Raw genomic sequence first — 23093 nt, 5'->3', positions numbered from 1 at the left:
TCAAAGCATAAGTCAAATGTTTATTCAATAAGAGGAAACTAAATCCAGGTACTATTCATAACCACAGAATGGCACTACATTTCATAATAGGCTGCATTAATTAATTTCAAATGGGTAACTGTTGTCAGCAGTAACAGAAAAGACTGGAATGTTAAACAAACTGGACAGAAACATTTATACTAAAACGGCCTTCCTCTGGGAAGACTACAGGTGGACGACAATCCTCCCAATCAGCCGAGGTCTGTATCCATCTTTCTCTGAAAGAAAATACAATCAGTGTACACTTTCAATGCATTATCTAGATTAACCCATAACCAAGAACTCCAGTTAAAACCGATCCCCTAAAAAGTCCCATATCTTTCCATTTGGTTGAGATTCCACAACCATAGGTGATACTATCTTGAGTAAACAAGGTTTGAGAAATGTTGAGAATGTATTCTGGCCTCCAAGGTCAACTACATTTTCTTACAAATACACCAAAGAATGATTCATAAGACAGACTCGTCATAGTTGAGAATTACCTTAAGGTTCAGATAATGTTCCTCACTGCTACAGTGGACTGATTTGGCTGTTTTCTCATTGGTGTAGAAGATGTTGCACAGCTTGCAGAAGAACCCAGTCCTTGGCACCATATAGTCTAACCCTGCAAGTAAAAGGAGAGAAAGAAAAAAAGGTTTGTTATTACAATATGGCACTAAAAGCTCTTTAGCAGATCCCTGTCACACCTGATAATAAAAATTGTCAGCCACACAAACAGAAGCCAGTTTCACTAGCATCTTACCAACAGGGTTGTCAGGTTGATAAGGACCCAGAGATTCCTCCTGCTTCTTCTCCTCTGGGATAGCTTCCACACCACTGGCTTCCTCACCCTCAGGGTTCCCACAGACCCCCTCACTGTCAGACACAGGGCTCTGGACATCCTGGCCATACAAACACAATCATGTCTTTCACTAATTCATTCTACTTAGCCTGAGAGACCAACACCAATAAATATCTTCACTCTTCTCGGTGTTAAGTGGATTGACTGATTACTTCTTGAATAACCGGTAGCTGTAAAAGAATTGTTCACAGACACGCAATTTTTTTAAATAAAAAACAGCTGAATATTTACGTATTGACTAACAAGGCAATCTTTCACCTTGTTTAAATTAAGGAAACAAAAACAGCAAATAACCATCTTTCACCTCTGGACAGGGGCTTTTGGTTGACCGGCCATTAGTCTTTTCATCTCCTTGATCTCTTGATCTTCTGTTGTTCTGACCAGCCAACCACAGCTCATATTTCACTGGTGGCTTCCTATATCAGAATACAATGTCATGCAGTACTAGATCATGAAAGTGTACTTAGATACATCACTCATACAGTCCAATACCTTTTTTGCACTATTGGTTAGAGCCTGTAAGTAAGCATTTCACTGTAAGGTCTATACCTGTTGTATTCGGCGCACGTGACAAATAAACTTTGATTTAACAACATTCTTTATCAGATTATTTGATTGGCTGGATATTCTTCCAATAGATTCCAATCAATTGAACTGGCAGTGAACATGGACTGCATATTAGCATTCTTAAAATTCCATTTAGTCTAACTATAATTTCCATCATCTACTCTATTACATATTCTTAGGGGTCATTCAATTATTTACCAGTATATTAGTGAGTCTCCCTTTTTGCACAAACTGACCCTTAACAGGGTCCTGTAAAACTTGTGTGGACGTTGGAAGTACTTCACCATTTTCTGAGCGGCTTCCACACTCTCCAACTGGATATAACACTGAAAACAAAAATGTAACATCCAAGTGAGAGACGTTTATCAATAGAAAAACAAAGGACACCCTCCCCCCTAAAAAAAGAGGGTCGGTGAAACTTTACCTTTCCATGATGCCAGTTCAAATTATAGCCAGTGATTTTCCCGAAAGGCTGGGCAAGTCGTAAAAGAGAGACGTCAGAGTACTTCTGGAGTGGAAGCATACAAATGTAGATGGATCTTCCACTAGGCCTCTACATTGACAGAAACAAAGTCACATTACACATAATACACATCTTTGTGTTACAAATATTGACTATACTAGGTGTAGTTGAGTTAATAACTAAATTCTCTCATCAGATGCATAATGTGTACAGCATAGATACACCAAACCCACCTCCAACTTTTTCTGTGAAAAGCACATGCTAACACTGACTTGTTTCCTCAACAACTGTCCTTTTCCTTTGTAGAATTTCACCATTTCACGAACTTCCTCGGTAGTATCAAGCTCTAACCATGCCTGAAAATATAGGAAATTCTCAATGTCATACAAATTAGGACATTAAACGCTTGCACAAATCAGGGGTTGAGTAAATAAATTCCTCTGTATGCCAAAATGCATGAATGTCAAATTGGTATTCCCCACTGTTGCTATGACATTTCGTTTTCTTCATGGGATGGAAATAATGTTCAGTACCATACAAAATAAATACACTGATCTGCAAGTAACATAATTATGGACATACCTCCTGTCTGAGGAAGGATATGGCATGGTCGACAACTTTCACGTTTGCTCGCTCTGCCAGTTTCAATAGGGCCACCGCCACGTTTCCATGGCCCTTTCTAATTGGGCTAATATGGACAACTTTTCCATCCTGTAGAAAACAATTTTACTGCTCAACCTATCAATAGTGTTGGTTAAAACAACTTTTCTACACTTGACACATTCCAACTACACGTTTCTAAATGATAATTTGAGGAATACCAACCCATGAAGCATCCTTTGACTCTGCAAATAAAAACAAAAGTAATTAGAACTATAAATTATGAAATGCAGATTTTCTTAATGTGTTATCCACACTGGCTAAACAGCCGTAAAAATTATGTCCATTGCTGCCAAGTAATAAATTTTTTTCATAATTCATTGCTTACCCAGCGACGTGTCCCCTCCAGTACTGTCGTCGAGTTCATCCAATGTAACGAAGTCATCCATATTCTCAGGGAAATCCATGTCATCCATATTGTCCTGTTGGAAATAAGTCCACAACATCAATAAGTTAAAGAATTTGAGTTTCAAGTTCCACAGTGCTGCACCAGAACCATATCGTATCTCATGACAAATACTTGTTGCAATGGGAAACTGTAAAAAGACGCTCAAACAATGAACATATGTAAAATTGTATTCAATAGTCTTGAACTATGATATAGATCCATGTCTCAAAGCTAGGAAGTGAACTCTGTGGCTGCAGTATTACAAATGAAATTGACATGCTATGTTATTCAAACCTCTTGGTCAGTCCAGGTTTTTTACCATGTTAGGGCTGAACAAATAGGCAGGTCTACTGATCCATACATTTACAATGCTTGGCTGACTTGAGCGTTTTAAGTGCCTGTTCTGGATTACTACTGACAGTCTAGGTTTTCTGGAAACAATTGGAGCTTGTACAGAGATGGCTCTATAACCTTTGATATTAAACCATGGAACGTAAGGAGATCCTTCAAAGCTGATCTCCATCTGATTTGTAGGGCACTCATAAAACTGATGGAATGAATAGCCCCTGAGCAAATCATATAGCCTACATACAGTGCCTTCAGAAAGTACTCACACCCCTAGACTTTTTCCATTGTTGTTAGCCTGAATTTAAAATGGATTACATTTAGATGGTGTGTCTGCTTTCCAACAGACACTGGGAGACAAAATCATCTTTCAGCAGGCCAATAACCTAAAACACAAGGCCAAATCTACACTGGAGTTGCTTACCAAGACGACATTGAATGTTCCCGAGTGGCCTAGTTACAATTTTGACTTAAATCTGCTTGAAAATCTATGGCAAGACTTAAATGTCTGTCTAGCAATGATCAACAACCTACTTGACAGAGATGAAAGAATGTGTAAATATTGTACAATCCAGGTGTGAAAATCTCTTAGACTTACCCAGAAAGACTCACAGCTGTAGTCGCTGCCAAAGGTGATTCTAACATATTGACTCGGGTATGAATACTTATGCAAATTCGATATCTGTACTTACTTCCAGTACATTTGCAAACATTTCTAAAAACATGTTTTCACTTTGTAATAATGGGTAAGAAATCAGTGTAATACATTTTTAAATCAGGCTGTAACAACAAAATGTGGAATAGTTCAAGGTGCATGAATACTTTCTAAAGGCACTGTAAATAGCGTGCTATGGTACCAAGCAAACTCAATATTCCAACAAGCCATGAGTCAAACCGGGCATCGCTGACATGAGTCACAGAAAACATCTTGACTGTTTCTCTAGATTGACTAGGTTCAATCTGAAGTGTCTGATACATTTTATTTGCCACTGAGACTTCAGCCAGATTTCAGTGGTTCTAGGCAATAGATGGCCACATCTGTTTCAACTGATCAGTGGAGGATCTCAACCAAACTACATTCTCAGGAATGCTCCCAGAACCTCAACCAAGTTGAAGAGTTGAAGCACACATGCTTTAAGAAGCCATTGCTAGGAACCCACATCTTGGTTACTTGACAAACTTATTTTCAATTCTGAGAACAATAAGCCTTTTCTTGGTTCCGGTCACAAATATGAATGACAAGAATTTCTTACATCTTCATGAAAGCTCACCTGTTCCATCTTGTTCTCCATTGAGACATCAGCATCACACAGAGCTGGATCATCAGCAGCCTTTATGTCAGAATCCTCCAAGGTATCGTCTGCCAACAGTTCTGAGATTTCAGGTCCCCCCTTATCTTTAGAATCAGCCACCAGAGAAGCACTTTTGGAAGGAGCGGGGTTTTTAGTATCAACACCAGCACCAACCTCATCATCTAACAAGCATTGTTCAGGTTCCACCTGGATGCCATTTCCATCTAGATCTTTGTTTTCCAAATCAATGTCCTCTTCTTTGACCAACCCCTCAATCTCCCCCTCCTTGATGTCCTGCTTGACCACTTCCTTGACCTCTTCTGAGGTGCTTTGTTGACCTTCTCCTTGTTCCGTCACTTTCTCAGCAGGTTGTTTGTCTGTACTGGGTTTCTCTTTGTTCGTGGAGTTTGAGGTCTTGCTAGTCTCCTCACTCTTGGGTCTGCTGCTGCGGCCTTTACTGGAATCTGCTCTTCTGGATGTGGTGGAGTCAGGACTTTCTCTACAAAGCAAAAACCATTGAGGTAAACTTCCCTGAGACATACTTCCTGATGAGTCCAATAGGAAAATTGGTCTGACCGCAATAGCCCCAGTTGAAGGACTCTTACTTACCTCAGGCGTTTCAGTGACAAGTATACTTTGACACTCTTTCCATTGATCTTTAGGGGGTTGGAGTGGTAGTACTTCACCATAATGTCAGCATCCTTCCAATCTACCATCTCAATCAGGGCCTGCAGATGAATAAGGGAGAATTCATTAGACAAAGCTAGAGAAGGTGCTGCATAATGGGAGGTTTGTGTTGAATTGATCTATTCTAGTCATACAATCCCATGCTATTCTGAATTTAAAATAGATACACTGCATTGTTACTGTTTTAAGAATTGTCGTCTATTTGAAATCACCAGAGATTTGCAGAATTTGATTGATCACACTTCAATTCCATATTGCTCGAACCTTACCTGATCACTTGAAAATGTTGAATGCCGCACATCCCCAAACATCTTGGCGAGATCAATAATCTCAGATTCTCTTTCCTTCCCAGGAGGTAGGTGGGAAAAACAAACCACTGTATTGGCAACTTGTTTGGTCTGCCGTTTTTCTGGTGGTTCATCCAACCTTGGCGGCTAAAGGAAAAAACATGCTCATACAGGGATCTCTGTGATTAATACTTCTGTATTAATTATTATCATCATCATCATCTCAAACTTTTAACAGACAGATGCACTTACATGAATACTGCACACCATCGGTGACAGGTACAGAGTCAACCTATTTCCCTTCACGAATGCTTGCTTTTCACTGAAGTGATTCACCATATTGACAGCCTCTTTGTGAGAATCAAACTCCAGGAATCCCTGTAACAAAAAGACAACACTGAATCATCCAATAGACATTCAACTACAGATGTAACTTTTTTTAGAGAGAGAATGTTAAAGCTGCAACATGTAACCTTTTGGGCGACCCAACCAAATTCACATAGAAATTAGTTATAGCTCTGTCATTCTCATTGAAAGCAAGACTAAGAAGCAGTAGATATGTTCTATGTGCCCCATTTCTATGATTCCCATGCTTAAATCAGTTTTGTACACAAGCGTCAAACAGCTGAAAATACAATATTTATAGTTATTGAAAAGATATTTCACTGCAGTTTAGATGGTACAACTATTCTCTACAGTAGAGTTGCTTGTTTTGTCAGAAACTGAAATTAGGCAAAATATTTGAATTTTTGCAACCATGAAATGGTGGAGCGATTTTCTGAATAGTGCATCTTTAAGAGTTGAGGGCTTATTCCCTTTTTTTTTTTTTTTTTAAATCAATGTGTAATTTACCTTGCAGGGGAACACCAGATGTTTTACAACTGTGCCGAATGGCTTAGCCAAAGCCATCAAGTCTTCTACACCAACAGAGCCAAGGGGAAATTTTGTAACCACCACCTTTGTGCCAACCTAAAGCAAAATATAAAATCACACATTCAAGCATGTAGCTTTAAGCAAATTACCTCCATCATAAGTTAATGATATTTAAAAACATATATATTTACTAGGCAAGTCAGAACAAATTCTTATTTACAATGACAACCTTCCGGTTACTGGCCCAACGCTCTAACCACTACGCTACCTGCCACACCAAATAATCTATTTATAAGAAACATCACCACAAAAGCGGCATCATTACCTTGGGCTTCAAATGGTGTCTTTCTGGTGCAGACCAGACTTCACCTAAAGATGAAAACATGAAAGGAGATATTATCTATTTTCAAGTGGTTTGCAATTGGGCCTTATTTGGTCTGGATCAAACTTGACTTTGGAACGGGACTGGGGTTATCACCTCCTACGCGGTCTGAGCTATGTTGTCTCTTGTAAGGCATAGCAGGACGTGGCGTTCTCCTGGGCGGTGAAATAGCATCTCTACTTGGGATGGAGTCGGACCTGGAAGATAACGTAAACAGTGCTAAGTAAGAAGAGGAACAGCTAAAGGTTTTACATTATAACATGCCTGTTTTCAACATGAAGCTGAATTTCATTCCCCTCACATTTCCTTCCGGGTATGTCTTTTCCAATCTGGATATCTGTATAAAAAAAATAAGCAACTAATTGGAATAAAACCAGGTAACAGGAAATATCTCAATTGATTGTGACCTGTATCAGTCCATTCTCTAAATGTTTTACTTTGCATGGAAACACTTACAGACGCAGGAGTTCTCGACAGCCCTCCGCGTGGCTTAATCCATTGAGATGATCCTTCCATGCCTGTGAAAAAAGCAAACTCTTTAAGCTAAATGAATGCCAGCACAGCCAGAAAAGGACTGGCCACCCCTCAAAACCTGGTTCCTCTGTAAGGTTCCAGCCTTTCTAGCGAGTTTTTTTCCTAGCCACCGTGCTTCTACATCTGCATTGCTTTCTGTTTGGGGTTTTAGGCTGGGCTTCTGTATAGCACTTTGACATCTGATGTAAAAAGGGCTTTATAAATACATTTGATTGAGTGTTGATTTAAATTACATAGATACACAGTACAATAGCAAGAGCATTGAAATATAACAAAGCTTACCTTAGTAGAACTCAACATGCATAAGCATAGAGAGCATGTGTGTGGGTAAATCGTGGGCACAACTCCATGAAAATCATCCACTTGATAGGAGAAAGGAAACCTTTGCTGGGTGTCGGGTGGTTTTTCCCTTGAGGACCAATTGTGACGGGAATCTCTCCTTGACTCAGTACGCTCTGGTCGACTGTGAATCTCCGCTCTCCTATAATCAGTGTCACAATGGCTGTTTGACCGGCGAGGTACTGCAGGGGGACTGTCCCGTTTGCTAAGGATTCCATCTGTATCCTCCTGCCGACTGTCTCTCTTTGGGGAGGCCTGTCCCTGCTCCTCTTGCTTGGCTCGTTTGGCCTTCAGTTGCATTATCAGATAAGGCAACGTCTCCACACTGATCTCATTCTCTGGAATCTGGGCCAGAGCATCCACGTCTTCTGGAGAGAGCCCCAGAGTGGCATATAAGTTCATAGCTCCATCACCAGATCCTTGGTGTGCAGAGCTGTTTCCCTCACTGTCCTCCATCCTCAAACATCCAGAGCACAGAGAAGTTTATTCTGAAATTGGGGGGAAAAAGGTGTTCTAAAGGAGTTTCCCAAACTCGGTCCTCAGGACCCATGGGGTGCACATTTTGGTTTTTTCCCTAACACTAGACAGCTGATTCAAATGATCAAAACGTTATGCTTAGTTGATTAATTGAATCATCTGTGTAGTACTACAGCAAAAAAAAAAAAAAAAAAAACGTGCACAGAGTTTGGGAAACCCTGAACATGTCTAGTAGCTACAACAATGTGGTTGGGTAAAACGTGAAGGCCCTACAGTTGAGCCTTATGAAGACCGTATTCTTAGCATCACTGTGAAACTGAAAAGTTACCATCTTCAATAGCTCTCTAGCTGGTCTTCATTTTCTGTGGGTAATTACATGGCAAATTATGTCTCACAAACGAAACTACGTATCACAGCCCAGAACAGCATAGTCGTTAGCTATCTACAGTAGCTAGTTACATTGGAGGGGGCTTCTGCACAACAACAGCCAGTTGCTGTTAACTAGCTAGCTACACATCTTTAGCTCTGCTAAATTAAGCCAAATATCATCTCAACCCGATGAAAAAAATATTAGCAAGCAAGTACCATGTAGCTATAACGTTAGTGCATTATTGTTAGCTAGCCGCACGCACCGCTGAAGAACGCTGCCTTGCTGACCACAGCCAGAAAGCTAGCTAGCAAGAAGCTAAGCATAGCTTTCTAGTAAACACAGCCAGATAGTTACGGGTTGAATGTTTACGCATACAGTTCCACTACTACATTGAATGCAAATTGTGAATGCTGTAAAACATACCTTTCAAGAAGCCTCCTTTCGGGTATTTCGTTAAATTTGGTGGCTACAGTCTGGCCAACGATATTTATAATTTATCCATCTACCAGCGACATAAAAACAGTAGCTTATTCCCTTAACGGAATTTCAGAATAAAAGTCCCCCACGTAATTATATTACTTCTTATTTTGTGAGGTTTAACGGCGGTTGGTATCCAATTTGTTGCATTACCGCCACCCACTAGACTGGAGTACAACTCCCTTATACTTTGCTTGAAAAATAAAAATGTACTAAATAAATACCCTACCATCTAACACTACACTCACTAATTTCTAAATTATATAAAATAAAATTAACACCACCCTACTAATTAAATGTATTTATTCCTGCCTGGAAGGCTGGGACACCACTTAACACACCCTGTAACTCTTCTGATGTCAAGTCTCGCCCACCCAATATCTCTCTGCAGCTGCCACCACAATCTCCATTTTCTGTGAATTCCGTTCCATCCCTGCAGTACAGTTGATAACCATTGCTATAAATGCTAAAAATCCAATCTTACTGAAACATATAACTTTTTGGCCTATCCCTCTCACCACTCCTCTACCGTAACCCATCTTCCTCTACTTTCTTCACTGCCTCAGCATATGACAACTTCTGCTCTACTCTAACACAGGAAACCTCAACCTGCCTCTTTCGCACGGGACAATTCTGATCCCCAGCTCCATGGGCACCACTACAATTAACACATTCCACTACTTTCCCCAATGGTACACATTCCTTTGTCTCATGCCCTTCTGCACATTTCTCACACCTTGGACCCTCCCTCCTACACACTACTGCCACATGCCATAAGCTTGACACCTGTAACATCGTAATGTATTCGGCACATACGCTCATACAGGATAACTTATATATCCTAACTTCACTTTGTCGGGCAAAGACTCAACTTCAAAACTCAAAAGAACAGACAATGACTCTTCTGTTTCCTCACTCTCGCCACCCTGTCTGCGTCGCATCAAACGACGAGCATCCATACACCGGGAATCGTTCCCCTCAGCTGGTCAACTTGTATATTTACTGCTACCCCAGTTATCATTCCTTTCATTGGTGCCCTTTTCTTGAGAGCGAAACAATTCACTTTTCTTGCCCCCATTCGTTTTACTCCGAGCGCATTCTCCCTCTGACCAACAGAAACACAAACAATTATCACTAGACCACTTCTGGTTACCCTCACCGATTCCACATTACCCAACTATTTTTTTCACCCACCGCGGGACCACAAATGAATCAGCCAAAAGGCAACAGTCCACTTTTTCCAAAAACTTACCTCCAACAGACTAATATTTTTCCTGATCCTCAGTGCATACCTCGGTCTCCGATAACTTCGCCCTTACTCACTTCCATTTCTCCTCCTGTCTTCAGTTCCCTCTGCTTACACTTTCTACCATTCTTCTTTAACAAACCATCTCCTTTTTTCCACAATTTTTATCCGACTCAAACTCACCGTCTTCTTCCCTCTCTCTCCCTCTCGTTTCCCCTCAATTCCTCCTCCGTTTTCCAAGTATACATGTCCTTATGATAATACTGCACTACTCCTGACTCCATTTCCACCGAGGCGTCCGTCCGAACACAAATCCACGTAAATAATACATTAACATGTATTTATTCATGATATATGAAAAATAATTGTCTAAACATGAACTATGATTCAAATGTAAGTGACATTTGTATTAAATGTGGATTTTAAAACATTTTCCAAAGTTAAATAAATGCCCCCAATGCAATACATTGTATATGAAATACATTTTGGCTTATAGAGAAAAAAGTATACTATGTGTCAATGTAAAAGTGGGGTTGGGAATACTCGTCAGTAGAATCTACATATGGTGTTATTTCAATTGGGACTCTGTTCTAAATACACAGCAACACGTTCTACTCCACCCATTCCATAGCTATCAATGCAATACACTGTAGGCTATAAATTACATATTGGCTTATAGAGGAAAATGTAATCCATGTTCCAATGTAAAAGTGTGGTTGGAACTCTAGAATCTTTATGGAAGGGATAATCAACAAGGGGCTATGCATTCTATGAAAAATAATGAACGACGTGGAAGGTGTGTTCCATGACCCCTAGCAGAGTGGAATTTACCTTCCACGTAGTTACATTATTTTCCAGAGAACACATAGAGCCCCGAGGTGACTATCCCTTTTATACCATGGCTATAATTTAACACATTTGCAGCAAAAAAACTGTTCATTTGCAGGTATGTGTTCAACATCCACTAAAGTAGGTAGCAAGTTTACTACTCGATAGCTACAGTAGTTGCCTTGATAACTAAACAAACAGATTTGCTAGTATAATAATATTTTGACGATAAATACACAATGCAGAGGACAAGAGAACTAGAGTTAACAATCAATAGGAGGTGGCTTTCAGTTTAACATCTGTTTAGAATCTGTGGAATGTCACTCCTGAACTCAGAGCTATGTGTGCCATGTTTTCATTGGTCTGTACATTGAGTCGGGAGCAGGATACTTGTTATTTGGCCATTGGCCAAGTTGTACTGCAAGGACTTCTAATTGGTCAACCCCAGGCTAGGGTGGGGGGTTATAAATGGCATCCTGTTCCTTTGTTCAGGGGAGAAAAGCTGAGGACAGGGGGGACTGAACATCTTCCAGCATAACATCTTGATTTGTCCTCTCTGAATAAAACTATTTTTCTCCCCCTGATTTGCTTAGGAGTTTGTTATTGAATAATAACATCAATTGCTGACACTAACCAAACCATCAGTCCTAGCTTGCTATTATGAAAATGGAATTCAACAATGCCAAACATGTTTTCAATTCAACTTTTGCTTTCAAAAGCAACTCACACATAGTTAATTCTTACATGTTCTATAGCCACTAAATTTTACCTTGCTGATATACTGTGCTTTATAGGGAAATCATGCACGCTCTAGAATGCCCTTTAAGCCAATCAAAAACGAGTATTCAACGATGCCATGGTATCCACCTAATTTTCTAACGCTTTTAAAACATGTAAGCCAAACGCTACTCTTGGTGGCAGTAAGAAACCATTGCCATCTGCACCCATTCAACATTGCCTAGATTTATGTTTTATAAACAAAATCACTTTTTTGAGTTCTCATATGCTTACAATGATGTTTTGATTCTTGCTTGAACAATCGCTAAGATTATATTTTGTGATCTTTGCAAAATAACTATTTCGGAAACAGCAGTTGTTAGCTAGAATGCTAACTCTCATTGATATGAAGGCTTTAGCAAAAGCTAGCTAAAGAGCTATTTTACTGGTCAGAGTGTTTTTTTAAGCATCCAAATACTTGTCCAATCAGGCAACTTTGCACTTATTTCAAAATGAATATGGATTTAAAACACCAAGCTTTTGAGCGGTTATTCAAATGGCATAGGCTATTCACTGCACTGTACAGCCTAGACTACAGTTTTGTATTCACTTTAAAATAATAATAAAATTAGCCTAGGTAGGGTACATTTCTTGTCCCTAAAAAAACTGAAACAATATGGTAGCTTTTCGAGCTGCATACCCTGGGACTGGGAGGGGGCGCACATAGGCTACCTATGATTTCGTTATCTGATCAACTTTTTTTTCTTTTGCTGTGTAAATTGACTGGATATATCAACTGTAGTATTAAGCTTAACATTTTTGACATGCGTTTTTCTGGATGTTTTTGTTGTTATTCTGTCTCTCACTGTTCAAATAAACCTACCATTAAAATTATAGACTGATCATTTCTTTGTCAGTGGGCAAACGTACAAAATCAGCAGGGATCAAATACTTTTTTCCCTCACTGTATCTTATAAAAAACAATCAATCTTAACATAATCACTAGTTAACTACACATGGTTGATGATATTACTAGTTTATCTAGCTTGTCCTGCGTTGCATATAATCGATGCGGTGCCTGTTCATTTATCATTGAATCACAGCCTACTTTGCCAAACGGGTGATTTAACAAGCGCATTCGTGAAAAAAGCACTGTCCTTGCACCAATGTGTACCTACCCATAAACATCAACACCTTTCTTAAAATCAATACACAAGTATATATTTTTAAACCTGCATATTTAGTTAATATTGCCTGCTAACATGAATTTCTTTTAACTAGGGAAATTGTGTCACTTCTCTTGCATTCATTGCACGCAGAGTCAGGGTATGTGCAACAGTTTGGGCCGCCTGGCTCATTGCGAACTCATTTGCCAGAATTTTACGTAATTATGACATAATATTGAAGGTTGTGCAATGTAACAGCAATATTTAGACTTATGGATGCCACCCATTAGATAAAATCCGGAACGGTTCCGCATTTCACTAAAAGAATAAACGTTTTGTTTTCGAAATGATCGTTTCCGGGTTTTACCATATTAATGACCTAAGGCTCGTATTTCTGTGTGTTATTATATTATAATTAAGTCTATGATTTAATAGAGCAGTCTGACTGAGCGGTGGTAGACAGCAGCAGGCTCTTAAGCATTCATTCAAACAGCACTTTACTGCGTTTGCCAGCAGCTCTTCTCAATGCTTCAAGCATTGCGCTGTTTATGACTTCAAGCCTATCAACTCCCGCGATTAGGCTGGCAATACTAAAGTACCTTTTAGAACATCCAATACTCAAAGTTATATGAAATACAAATGGTATAGAGAGAAATAGTCCTATAATAACTACAACCTAAAACTTCTTACCTAGGAATATTGAAGACTCATGTTAAAAAAGGAACCACCAGCTTTCATATGTTCTCATGTTCTGAGCAAGGAACTTAAACGTTAGCTTTTTTACATGGCACATATTGCACTTTTAATTTCTTCGCCAACACTTTGATTTTGCATTATTTAAACCAAATTGAACATGTTTCATTATTTATTTGAGACAAAATTGATTTTATTGAGTTAAGTTAAGTTAAAATAAGTGTTCATTGTTCATTTAGTATTGTTGTAATTGTCATTATTACAAATATATATTTAAAAATCAGCCGATTAATCGGTAGCGGCTTTTTTTGGGTCCTCCAATAATTGGTATCGGCATTGAAAAATCATAATCGGTCGACCCCTAGTTTAGGCCAATACATTCTAGTTCATTATCACGACCACTCAATTTGTTTACATAAGATATGTTCTTTAATGTAAATCATCAGGCCCCCTCTTCTTCCTTCAATCCTTTCTCTCCTGAAAACATTGTAGCAAGGCACAATCAAAGCGGCAGATGGAGAGCTTTTATGGAGCCATGTCTCTGAAAGGCAGAGGAAGTCAAGGTTGTAGTCTGTGAGAGATGTTGAATTTGATCACTTTTTGGAATGGCACTGCAAATGTTCAAGTGCCCACCTAGTAGTCCCCTGGGTTTAGCCTGTAGGTCCCAGATGACTGGAGAGTGATTGACACATTGAAAAAAGTTACATTTTCTGTGTTTTCTGACTGCTCGGTTTAGGCTGTTTTGATTAGGGGCAGTTCGGTAGTGCAATTAACTATCCCTCCGCTTACACTGGATGCGGGGAACTAATTAAAACAGCTTGAGTGGCAGATGCAGAGTCGGGGATTGTGTATAGCGACTTGGATATGTTTGGAGAGTCAAATTTCATCTTGGAACCGGGTGACTCGAGAGAAATCATGGGACCATAGCACTCACCCACTTCCGTGGCGGCGATGATTATCGGACAGGCCATCCACTGCTTTCCACTCCGGTGAGTAGCACTGGCTCAGTAATGTTAAGCCCAGAGTTGAGTTGCACAACCCCAGTGAGCAGGAGGGTAGTAAGCGGGTAGTTTAGCAGTTTCCGATAGATGTTGGACTTGTGTTTGTTACTCATAAGCGATTCAGTCGAACAGGGAGCGAGGTAGACTTGGCCATTATTCAGAACATTATGGTATGCTATGTACCGTGGAATGGTGAACAAATATTTTTGTCTAGGATGTTGGCATTCCCCCGACAGTAGATTGATTGTGTCATCCCAGCAAGGACGCACTGATTATCAGTAGAGCAGCTACATAACTGACAATCGTGGCAATGTACTGGAGATAAAATGCATAATTGCGGTTTAAATCTTTGCATAAGTTAGTTAGCTAAGGTCGGCACACACCTGACGTTTTAGATAAAATAACAGCATCTGGAGGAGAAGCCGCACCACCCTCCAATCTGCCATTGATAGTTTCCATCCAATTGGCAACTTTACATCCAATTGGCTAGAGATTTCCAAGCAAATTCCACCTGTCACCAGAGCACGGCAGAGACCGTCCTAGAACCATTAATGACACTCAGATGTGTCCTATTACTAATTATGATATCCCTGTTAAGAGAGGTCTGTTTTCTGTTTGCCTTTGCAGAAGCTTGATTTGGTTGCCGTGTGCGTTTGTTTCCCGTGTGAGTTTTTGAGACTTTGTGTTTGTTTTCCCAGTGTTACTGTGATCCTTCTGTTACTGTTTTTCAGTAAAGTATTTACGTTTATCCTTAACCACTGATTCCTCATCTGGTATCTTCTCTGCACCTGGGTCCAACCTCACCCCATCATAGCAAGCTTCTGTCTCCAACATGGACCTGGCAGAGATCACCCAGATCAAGAATGTTATAACCCACCAAGGAACACTGCTGGGGCGGCAGCAAGAACAACTCTCCCAAATATCAGAGACCTTCCAGGCACTTACCGATTCCCTCCAACCACAGTCCAACCCCAACCCAGGAGGAGTCAATGCCCAAGTCTCATCGCCCAGTGCTACAGGCGTTGCCGTAGTTCCTCCAGGGAACCTGCACCAGGAACTCAAGATCCCAGCCCCCGAGCGGTATGACGAGCTACAGTCCTCCTCGTTCCACACCAATCGGGCCATGATCGCCTACATCATCTCTCTATTCTTGGGCAAGGCCCTGGCAACAGAAGTTCGGGAACAGCAGCAACCATTCTGCAGCTCCATATTTGCCTTCACTGCGACGAGTCTTCGACCACCCAGTTGGTGGACGAGACGTGGCCAGCCGACTGTTCAACATCCGCCAAGGGGCCAGACCAGTGGTTGACTTCGCCATTGAGTTCCGCACCCTCACTGCCGAGAGTGAGTGGAATACAGAGGCACTGGTTACCGCTTTCCACCAGGGTCTATCTAACTCAAAGGATAAACTGGCCTCTTGGGAACTGGGAGAGGACCTCGTGTCCCTGATAACGCTGGCAATCAGGGTTGACAACCGCCTCCGAGAACGTGTGAGACGGCACCTTTTTGACACCACCCCAGTATCCCGGTTTCCTGAGCACCCAAGCCCAGCAATGAGGAGCCCATGCAGCTGAGATGCACACGTCTGCCCACAGGAGCGTGACAGGCGCATGCGCGAAGGCTGCTGCCTCTACTGCGGAGGTCTCAGCCATCTCTGTGCTACATGCCCAGAGCTGACGGGAAATACCAGGGCTCGCCAGGACAAGGGGAGACCCTGACGAGCTGTGAAGTTACACCCCGGCTACCCAGTCGCCATCTGTCACTACCCGCAACCGTCCACTGGGACAACCATCAGCACCAGATTCAAGCCTTTGTGGACTCCGGGGTCGCAGATAATTTCATTGATCAAGACTTCGCCAGAGAATTACAAATCCCCTGCGTGAAATGTCCCATGCCTCTGCAGATTCAAGCACTCGATGGATGCCCCATTGGCTCTGGCCAGGTGGAATATCAGACCAAGACCATTCTACTGCAGGTTGGGGTGAACCACTTAGAGACTCCTAGTTTTCTTTTGATCACTGCTCCTGAGAACCCCCTTATCCTAGAGTATCCCTGGCTAGCTCTACATAACCCACTATTCTCCTGGTCTACGGGACACGTAAGAACTGGCAGACTTAATGTCTGAGACCCCCACCAAAAGCCTCACCACACCTTGCCGTGTCCTCCTGCATCCATTGAAGACCAAGACTTCACCGCTCTCCCTCCTGAATACTTTGACCTCCGGGAGGCCTTCAGTAAGAGGCAAGCCACCACCCTCCCTCCTCATCGTCCATTCGACTGCACCATAGAACTCCTACCCAGCTCCACCTCTCCCCGGGGCAGTCTTTACTCCCTCTCGACCCCTGAAGCAGCAGTCATGGACAATTACATCCGGGAGTCGCTGGAGGCAGGTTTCATTCGCTCCTCAACATCCCCAGCTGGTGCCGGCTTCTTCTTTGTGGGAAAGAAGGATGGAGGTCTGCATCCCTGCATCAATTACAGAGGGCTGTACAGGATTATGATAAAGAATTGTAACCCCTTAATGTCCGCCACCTTGGATCTGGCCCAAGGGGTCCAATTCTTCACCAAACCTGGACCTCCGCAATGCTTACAATCTGGTGATAATCATGGACATTTACATTACATTTATGTCATTTAGCAGACGCTCTTATCCAGAGTGACTTATAAATTGGTGCATTCACCTTATGATATCCAGTGGAACAACCACTTTACAATAGTACATCTATATCTTTTTGGGGGGGAGGGTGGGGGTGGGAGGGTTAGAAGGATTACTTTATCCTATCCCAGGTATTCCTTAAAGAGGTGGGGTTTCAGGTGTCTCCGGAAGGTGGTGATTGACTCCGCTGTCCTGGCGTCGTGAGGGAGCTTGTTCCACCATTGGGGAGCCAGAGCAGCAAACAGTTTTGACTGGGCTGAGCGGGAACTGTGCTTCCGCAGAGGTAGGGAGGCGAGCAGGCCAGAGGTGGATGAACGCAGTGCCCTTCTTTGGGTGTAGGGACTGATTAGAGCCTGAAGGTACGGAGGTGCCGTTCCCCTCACAGCTCCGTAGGCAAGCACCATGGTCTTGTAGCAGATGCGAGCTTCAACTGGAAGCCAGTGGAGTGTGCGGTGGAGCGGGGTGACGTGAGAGAACTTGGGAAGGTTGAACACCAGACGGGCTGCGGCGTTCTGGATGAGTTGTAGGGGTTTAATGGCACAGGCAGGGAGCCCCGCCAACAGCGAGTTGCAGTAATCCAGACGGGAGATGACAAGTGCCTGGATTAGGACCTGCGCCGCTTCCTGTGGAAGGCAGGGTCGTACTCTGCGAATGTTGTAGAGCATGAACCTACAGGATCGGGTCACCGCCTTGATGTTAGCGGAGAACGACAGGGTGTTGTCCAGGGTCACGCCAAGGCTCTTAGCACTCTGGGAGGAGGACACAATGGAGTTGTCAACCGTGATGGCGAGATCATGGAACGGGCAGTCCTTCCCTGGGAGGAAGAGCAGCTCCGTCTTGCCAAGGTTTAGCTTGAGGTGGTGATCCGTCATCCACACTGATATGTCTGCCAGACATGCAGAGATGCGATTCGCCACCTGGTTATCAGAAGGGGGAAAGGAGAAGATTAATTGTGTGTCGTCTGCGTAGCAATGATAGGAGAGACCATGTGAAGAAATGACAGAGCCAAGTGACTTGGTGTACAGCGAGAATAGGAGAGGGCCTAGAATTGAGCCCTGGGGGACACCAGTGGTGAGAGCACGTGGTGCGGAGACGGATTCGCGCCAGGCCACCTGGTAGGAGCGACCTGTCAGGTAGGACGCAATCCAAGAGTGAGCCGCGCTGGAGATGCCCAACTCGGAGAGGGTGGAGAGGAGGATCTGATGGTCCACAGTATCAAAGGCAGCAGATAGGTCTAGAAGGATGAGAGCAGAGGAGAGAGAGTTAGCTTTAACAGTGTGGAGAGCCTCCGTGACACAGAGAAGAGCAGTCTCAGTTGAATGACCAGTCTTGAAACCTGACTGACTTGGATCAAGAAGGTCATTCTGAGAGAGATAGTAAGAGAGCTGGCCAAGGACGGCACGCTCAAGAGTTTTGGAGAGAAAAGAAAGAAGGGATACTGGTCTGTAGTTGTTGACATCGGAGGGATCGAGTGTAGGTTTTTTGAGAAGGGGTGCAACTCTCGCTTTCATGAAGACGAAAGGGACGTAGCCAGCAGTCAAGGATGAGTTGATGAGCGAGGTAAGGTAAGGGAGAAGGTCTCCGGAAATTGTCTGGAGAAGAGAGGAGGGGATAGGGTCAAGCGGGCAGGTTGTTGGGCGGCCGGCCGTCACAAGTCGCAAGATTTCATCTGGAGAGAGAGGGGAGAAAGAGGTCAAAGCATAGGGTAGGGCAATGTGAGCAGGACCAGCAGTGTCGTTTGACTTAACAAACGAGGATCGGATGTCGTCGACCTTCTTTTCAAAATGGTTGACGAAGTCACCCGCAGAGAGGGAGGAGGGGGAGGAGGTTCAGGAGGGAGGAGAAGGTGGCAAAGAGCTTCCTAGGGTTAGAGGCAGATGCTTGGAATTTAGAGTGGTAGAAAGTGGCTTTAGCAGCAGAAACAGAGGAAGAAAATGTGGAGAGGAGGGAGTAAAAAGATGCCAGGTCCGCAGGGAGGCTAGTTTTCCTCCATTTCCGCTCGGCTACCCGGAGCCCAGTTCTGTGAGCTCGCAATGAGTCATCAAGCCACGGAGCAGGAGGGGAGGACCGAGCCAGCCGGGAGGATAGGGGACATAGAGAGTCAAAGGATGCAGAAAGGGAGGAGAGGAGGGTTGAGGAGGCAGAATCAGGGGATAGGCTGGAGAAGGCTTGAGCAGAGGGAAGAGATGATAGGATGGAAGAGGAGAGAGTAGCAGGAGAGAGAGTGAAGGTTGCGACGGCGCAATTCCATCTGAGTAGGGGCAGAGTGAGTAGTGTTGGAGGAGAGCGAGAGGGAAAAGGATACAAGGTAGTGGTCGGAGACTTGGAGGGGAGTTGCAGTGAGATTAGTAGAAGAACAGCATCTAGTAAAGATGAGGTCAAGTGTATTGCCTGCCTTGTGAGTAGGGGGGGACGGTGAGAGGGTGAGGTCAAAAATGGAGTGGAAAGAAGGAGGCAGAGAGAAATGAGTCAAAGGTAGACGTAGGGAGGTTAAAGTCACCCAGAATTGTGAGGGGTGAGCCATCCTCAGGAAAGGAACTTATCAAGGTGTCAAGATCATTGATGAACTCTCCAAGGGAACCTGGAGGGCGATAAATGATAAGGATGTTAAGCTTGAATGGAGGGAGATGAATGGAAAACTGCCTTTAACACCCGTAGTGGCCACTATGAGTATTTAGTCATGCCATTCAGATTATCGAACTCACCGGCAGTCTTCCAAGCATTGGTCAATGACACTCTTAGGGATATGTTGAATCGGTTTTTCTTTGTTTATTTCAACGACATCCTGCTATTCTCCAAGACCCTTTCAGAACAAATCCTGCACTTCTGCCAAGTCCTGAAATGCCTCCTGCAGAGTCAACTATACGTCAAGATAGAGAAGTGTGAGTTCCATGTATCCCAAGTCTCTTTCCTGGGCCACATTATCTCTGCCACCGGAATCCAAATGGACCCCATTAAGGTTAAGGCGGTCACCGACTGGCCCCGTCCCGCCTCACTCAAACAAGTCCAGCGCTTCATCGGATTTGCCCATTTTTACAGGCGTTTTATACGCAACTGTGGTGTGGTGGCAGCGCCTCTCATGGCCCTAACTCGCAAGTCCCAGACCCGTTTTGTCTGGACCCCCTGAGGCTGACAGGGCATTCGTGGAGCTCAAGGGACGTTTCACCTCCGGACCCATCCCTGTTCATCCTGATCCTACTCGTCTCTTCGTGGTAGAGGTGGACACCTCGGACAACGAAGCAGGGGCGGTCCTTTCACAGCGGAACGAGGGGGACAAGAGACTGTGCCTTTCTTTCCAAGCGGTTCTCGCCAGCGGAACGCAACTACGATGTAGGCAACCGGGAGCTCTTGGCAGTCAAGTGGGCCCTTGAGGGTTGGAGACACAGGTTGGAGGGGGTACTTCATCCTTTCGTGATCTGGACGGACAATAAGAACTTGGTCTCCTTTGAAGAAGCCAAGAGGTTGAATGCTTTTTTAACAGGTTCAACTTCACTCTAGCCTATCGCCGGGATCCAAGAATCAGAAAGCAGAAGCCAACACGAGATCTCTAATGAGGAGAGGGACTCCGAGCCCATCATCCCCAGCTCCCGCGGTCTGGAGTATTGAGACCACGGTACGACAAGCACAGACCCGAGAACCTGACCCCAGCTCGGTCCCACTAACAGACTTTATGTTCCGCGATTAGCCCGTTATTGAGAACTACAATGGGAACACTCCTCTAAATGAACTAGGCATCCAGGGGTTAATCAGACACTGGAGTTCCTGAGGCGGAGATTCTAGTGGCCCAACATGATTGAGGATGTGAGCCCAAAGCAATTCCTCAAGACAGTGACCTGCTGGGTTGCTCCAACCTCTGCTCATCCCCAACCGGCCCTGGTCCCACCTGTCTGTAGACTTTATCACACGGTTACCTCCATCCCAAGGGCTTACCACTATCCCACTGGTCGTTGATCGGTTCTCCAATACAGCCTATTTCATCGCCTTACCCAAGTAGCACTCGGCAAAGGAGATCGCTGATCTCATGATTACCCATGTCTTTCGACTACATGAACTTCCCCAGGACATTGTCTTGGACCGTGGGCCCTTGTTCGTCACTCAGTATTGGAAAGCCTTCTGCTCCCTGTTGGGGGCGTCGGTGAGTCTCTCCTCACGGTTCCACCCACAGTCTAATGGGCAAACTGAGCGGGCCAACCAGGAACTGGAGAAGTTCCTCCGCTGTTTTGTCTCAGGCCATCAACTGGAGCAAGTTCCTCGTCTGGGCTGAATATACTCATAACACACTGCCGAACTCGTCCACTGGATTGTCGCCGTTCGAGTGTCAGTCCGGGTTCATATAACTTTTGTGGTTAAATTTCCATGTACCAAATAAAAAAACAAGTAAATGGGTTGGAATCACATTTTTAACTCTAGGCTACTGATCATTTTGTCACCAAAATAAATTGCATTTTTATAGTGAATGTGCCCACTCTGGTCTTTGAACGTGTGCTCTAGCCAACAACTCCGATACCAGACTTTAATGGCAGGCCGTCTGAAAAAATGTGTACGGTCTTAATAAAACACAATTTTCCACCACCATTTTTTTATTTTTTCGGACAATTTAGAATGTTTCACGTCCTTGACTTAACTCCATTGTCCGAAAATGGGGTTGGGTTAATGGTGTTATATTAAAAAAAAAATCCATTTTTTTTCCCCCGACTGCCCGCCATTAAAGGAGGGAAATTATGCCTTTGCAGACTGAATGGAAGATGCTTTACGTACGAGCCAGTCCACGGGGGACAGGATGTATTACCGGCTGGACATAACAATCCCAGATTTCTATAGTAATTACTAGAGTATTACTATAATATTCTTGAAATAAATTTGTGTTAGTCATAGGATTACTATAGATTTTTTCTGCATATTGTGCATTACAGTTGAACCAAAAGATTGCATGTGACAAAGATGAAATAATGTATGTTGATGCTAATACTATGTACAATATCTAATTGTTGAGATATGATAGCCTAATATATTCAACATGGTGTAAACTGTTTTAATGAAACATTTTTCATTCTCATCACCCTAATAAAGATGACACACCCCTCACTATTGTCATTGTTTGCACTAATTCCACTGTCTACATAACCTGGTTCAAGCATTCATGACATTACCCTGAATAAGGCACAGTGGTGCGGAAATGTTGGTTTACCCAATGAGGCGGAATATTCAGAATTAGCTCGGTAACATAGATAATTAAATTGTCTTATCTGCATAATATGCTTATATGATTGAAACTATTTAACTCTTACTAGAATGTATCCCTTCGGACCCTGGTGATGGCAGATGCACTTCCTACCTCATATGGGCCTCAGTCACCTGGGGCCCAGAGAGGGGAGAAGTTCGGCTTGTCTATCACCTGTAGAATATCAGAAAGAGAAGAGGACAGGAGGGAACGTTGTCTTCATATGTGGATATGTATCTTTACCTATTACAAACCATGTGAAGGAATGGTGTGATTAATGAGGAACCAATTACAATTTCTGTGCGGTCACTCCCTCCTTCGGCCTTGGGAGAGATAAGGTCTGAGACTGGATGTGTGGGGTAGTGTCTGTAACCATTGTACGTCATCTCTGATGTTGCACCTATCCTGGGATAGTGTATGACCCAGAGGCTCACTCCCCTCAGTGAGCTCATCTAGGCATGTGGTCAAGGACATGGGTTTTACTTCAGATAGGGGTATCTGGAGTTCACAATTTATGCCATAGAATGATCTGGTGTTTATGTAT

At 43.3% G+C, this 23093-nt stretch overlaps 1 protein-coding gene across 7 annotated transcripts in view; it reads right to left on the bottom strand.

Moving 5' to 3' along the window:
- LOC106603023 (uncharacterized) overlaps nt 1-23093 on the bottom strand; it is a 38695-nt gene continuing 15602 nt past the window's right edge. For 4 of the 7 annotated variants that reach the window (XM_082974437.1, XM_082974435.1, XM_082974436.1 and 1 more), the window contains exons 9-21: nt 5552-5716; nt 5205-5323; nt 4575-5094; nt 2899-2992; nt 2736-2755; nt 2493-2621; nt 2144-2266; nt 1872-2000; nt 1646-1773; nt 1185-1296; nt 782-920; nt 522-643; nt 1-257 (exon numbers count right to left, since the gene is read on the bottom strand). In XM_082974437.1, the coding sequence (XP_082830563.1) occupies nt 231-257; nt 522-643; nt 782-920; nt 1185-1296; nt 1646-1773; nt 1872-2000; nt 2144-2266; nt 2493-2621; nt 2736-2755; nt 2899-2992; nt 4575-5094; nt 5205-5323; nt 5552-5716 (1827 nt within the window). In that variant the 3' untranslated portion in view covers nt 1-230. Of the gene's footprint in view, nt 258-521; nt 644-781; nt 921-1184; nt 1297-1645; nt 1774-1871; nt 2001-2143; nt 2267-2492; nt 2622-2735; nt 2756-2898; nt 2993-4574; nt 5095-5204; nt 5324-5551; nt 5717-5821; nt 5948-6421; nt 6539-6767; nt 6812-6920; nt 7022-7125; nt 7162-7280; nt 7343-7640; nt 8186-8967; nt 9576-10273; nt 10416-10450; nt 10554-23093 lie in introns of those variants that run through there. The other 3 variants (XM_045716912.2, XM_045716911.2, XM_045716910.2) reach the window with 3 other exon arrangements.

This window comes from Salmo salar, chromosome 04 (assembly GCF_965601325.2).
Source record: "Salmo salar chromosome 04, fSalSal1, whole genome shotgun sequence".
Lineage (NCBI taxonomy): Eukaryota > Metazoa > Chordata > Actinopteri > Salmoniformes > Salmonidae > Salmo > Salmo salar.
This window is presented reverse-complemented; position numbering and strand designations above follow the sequence as displayed.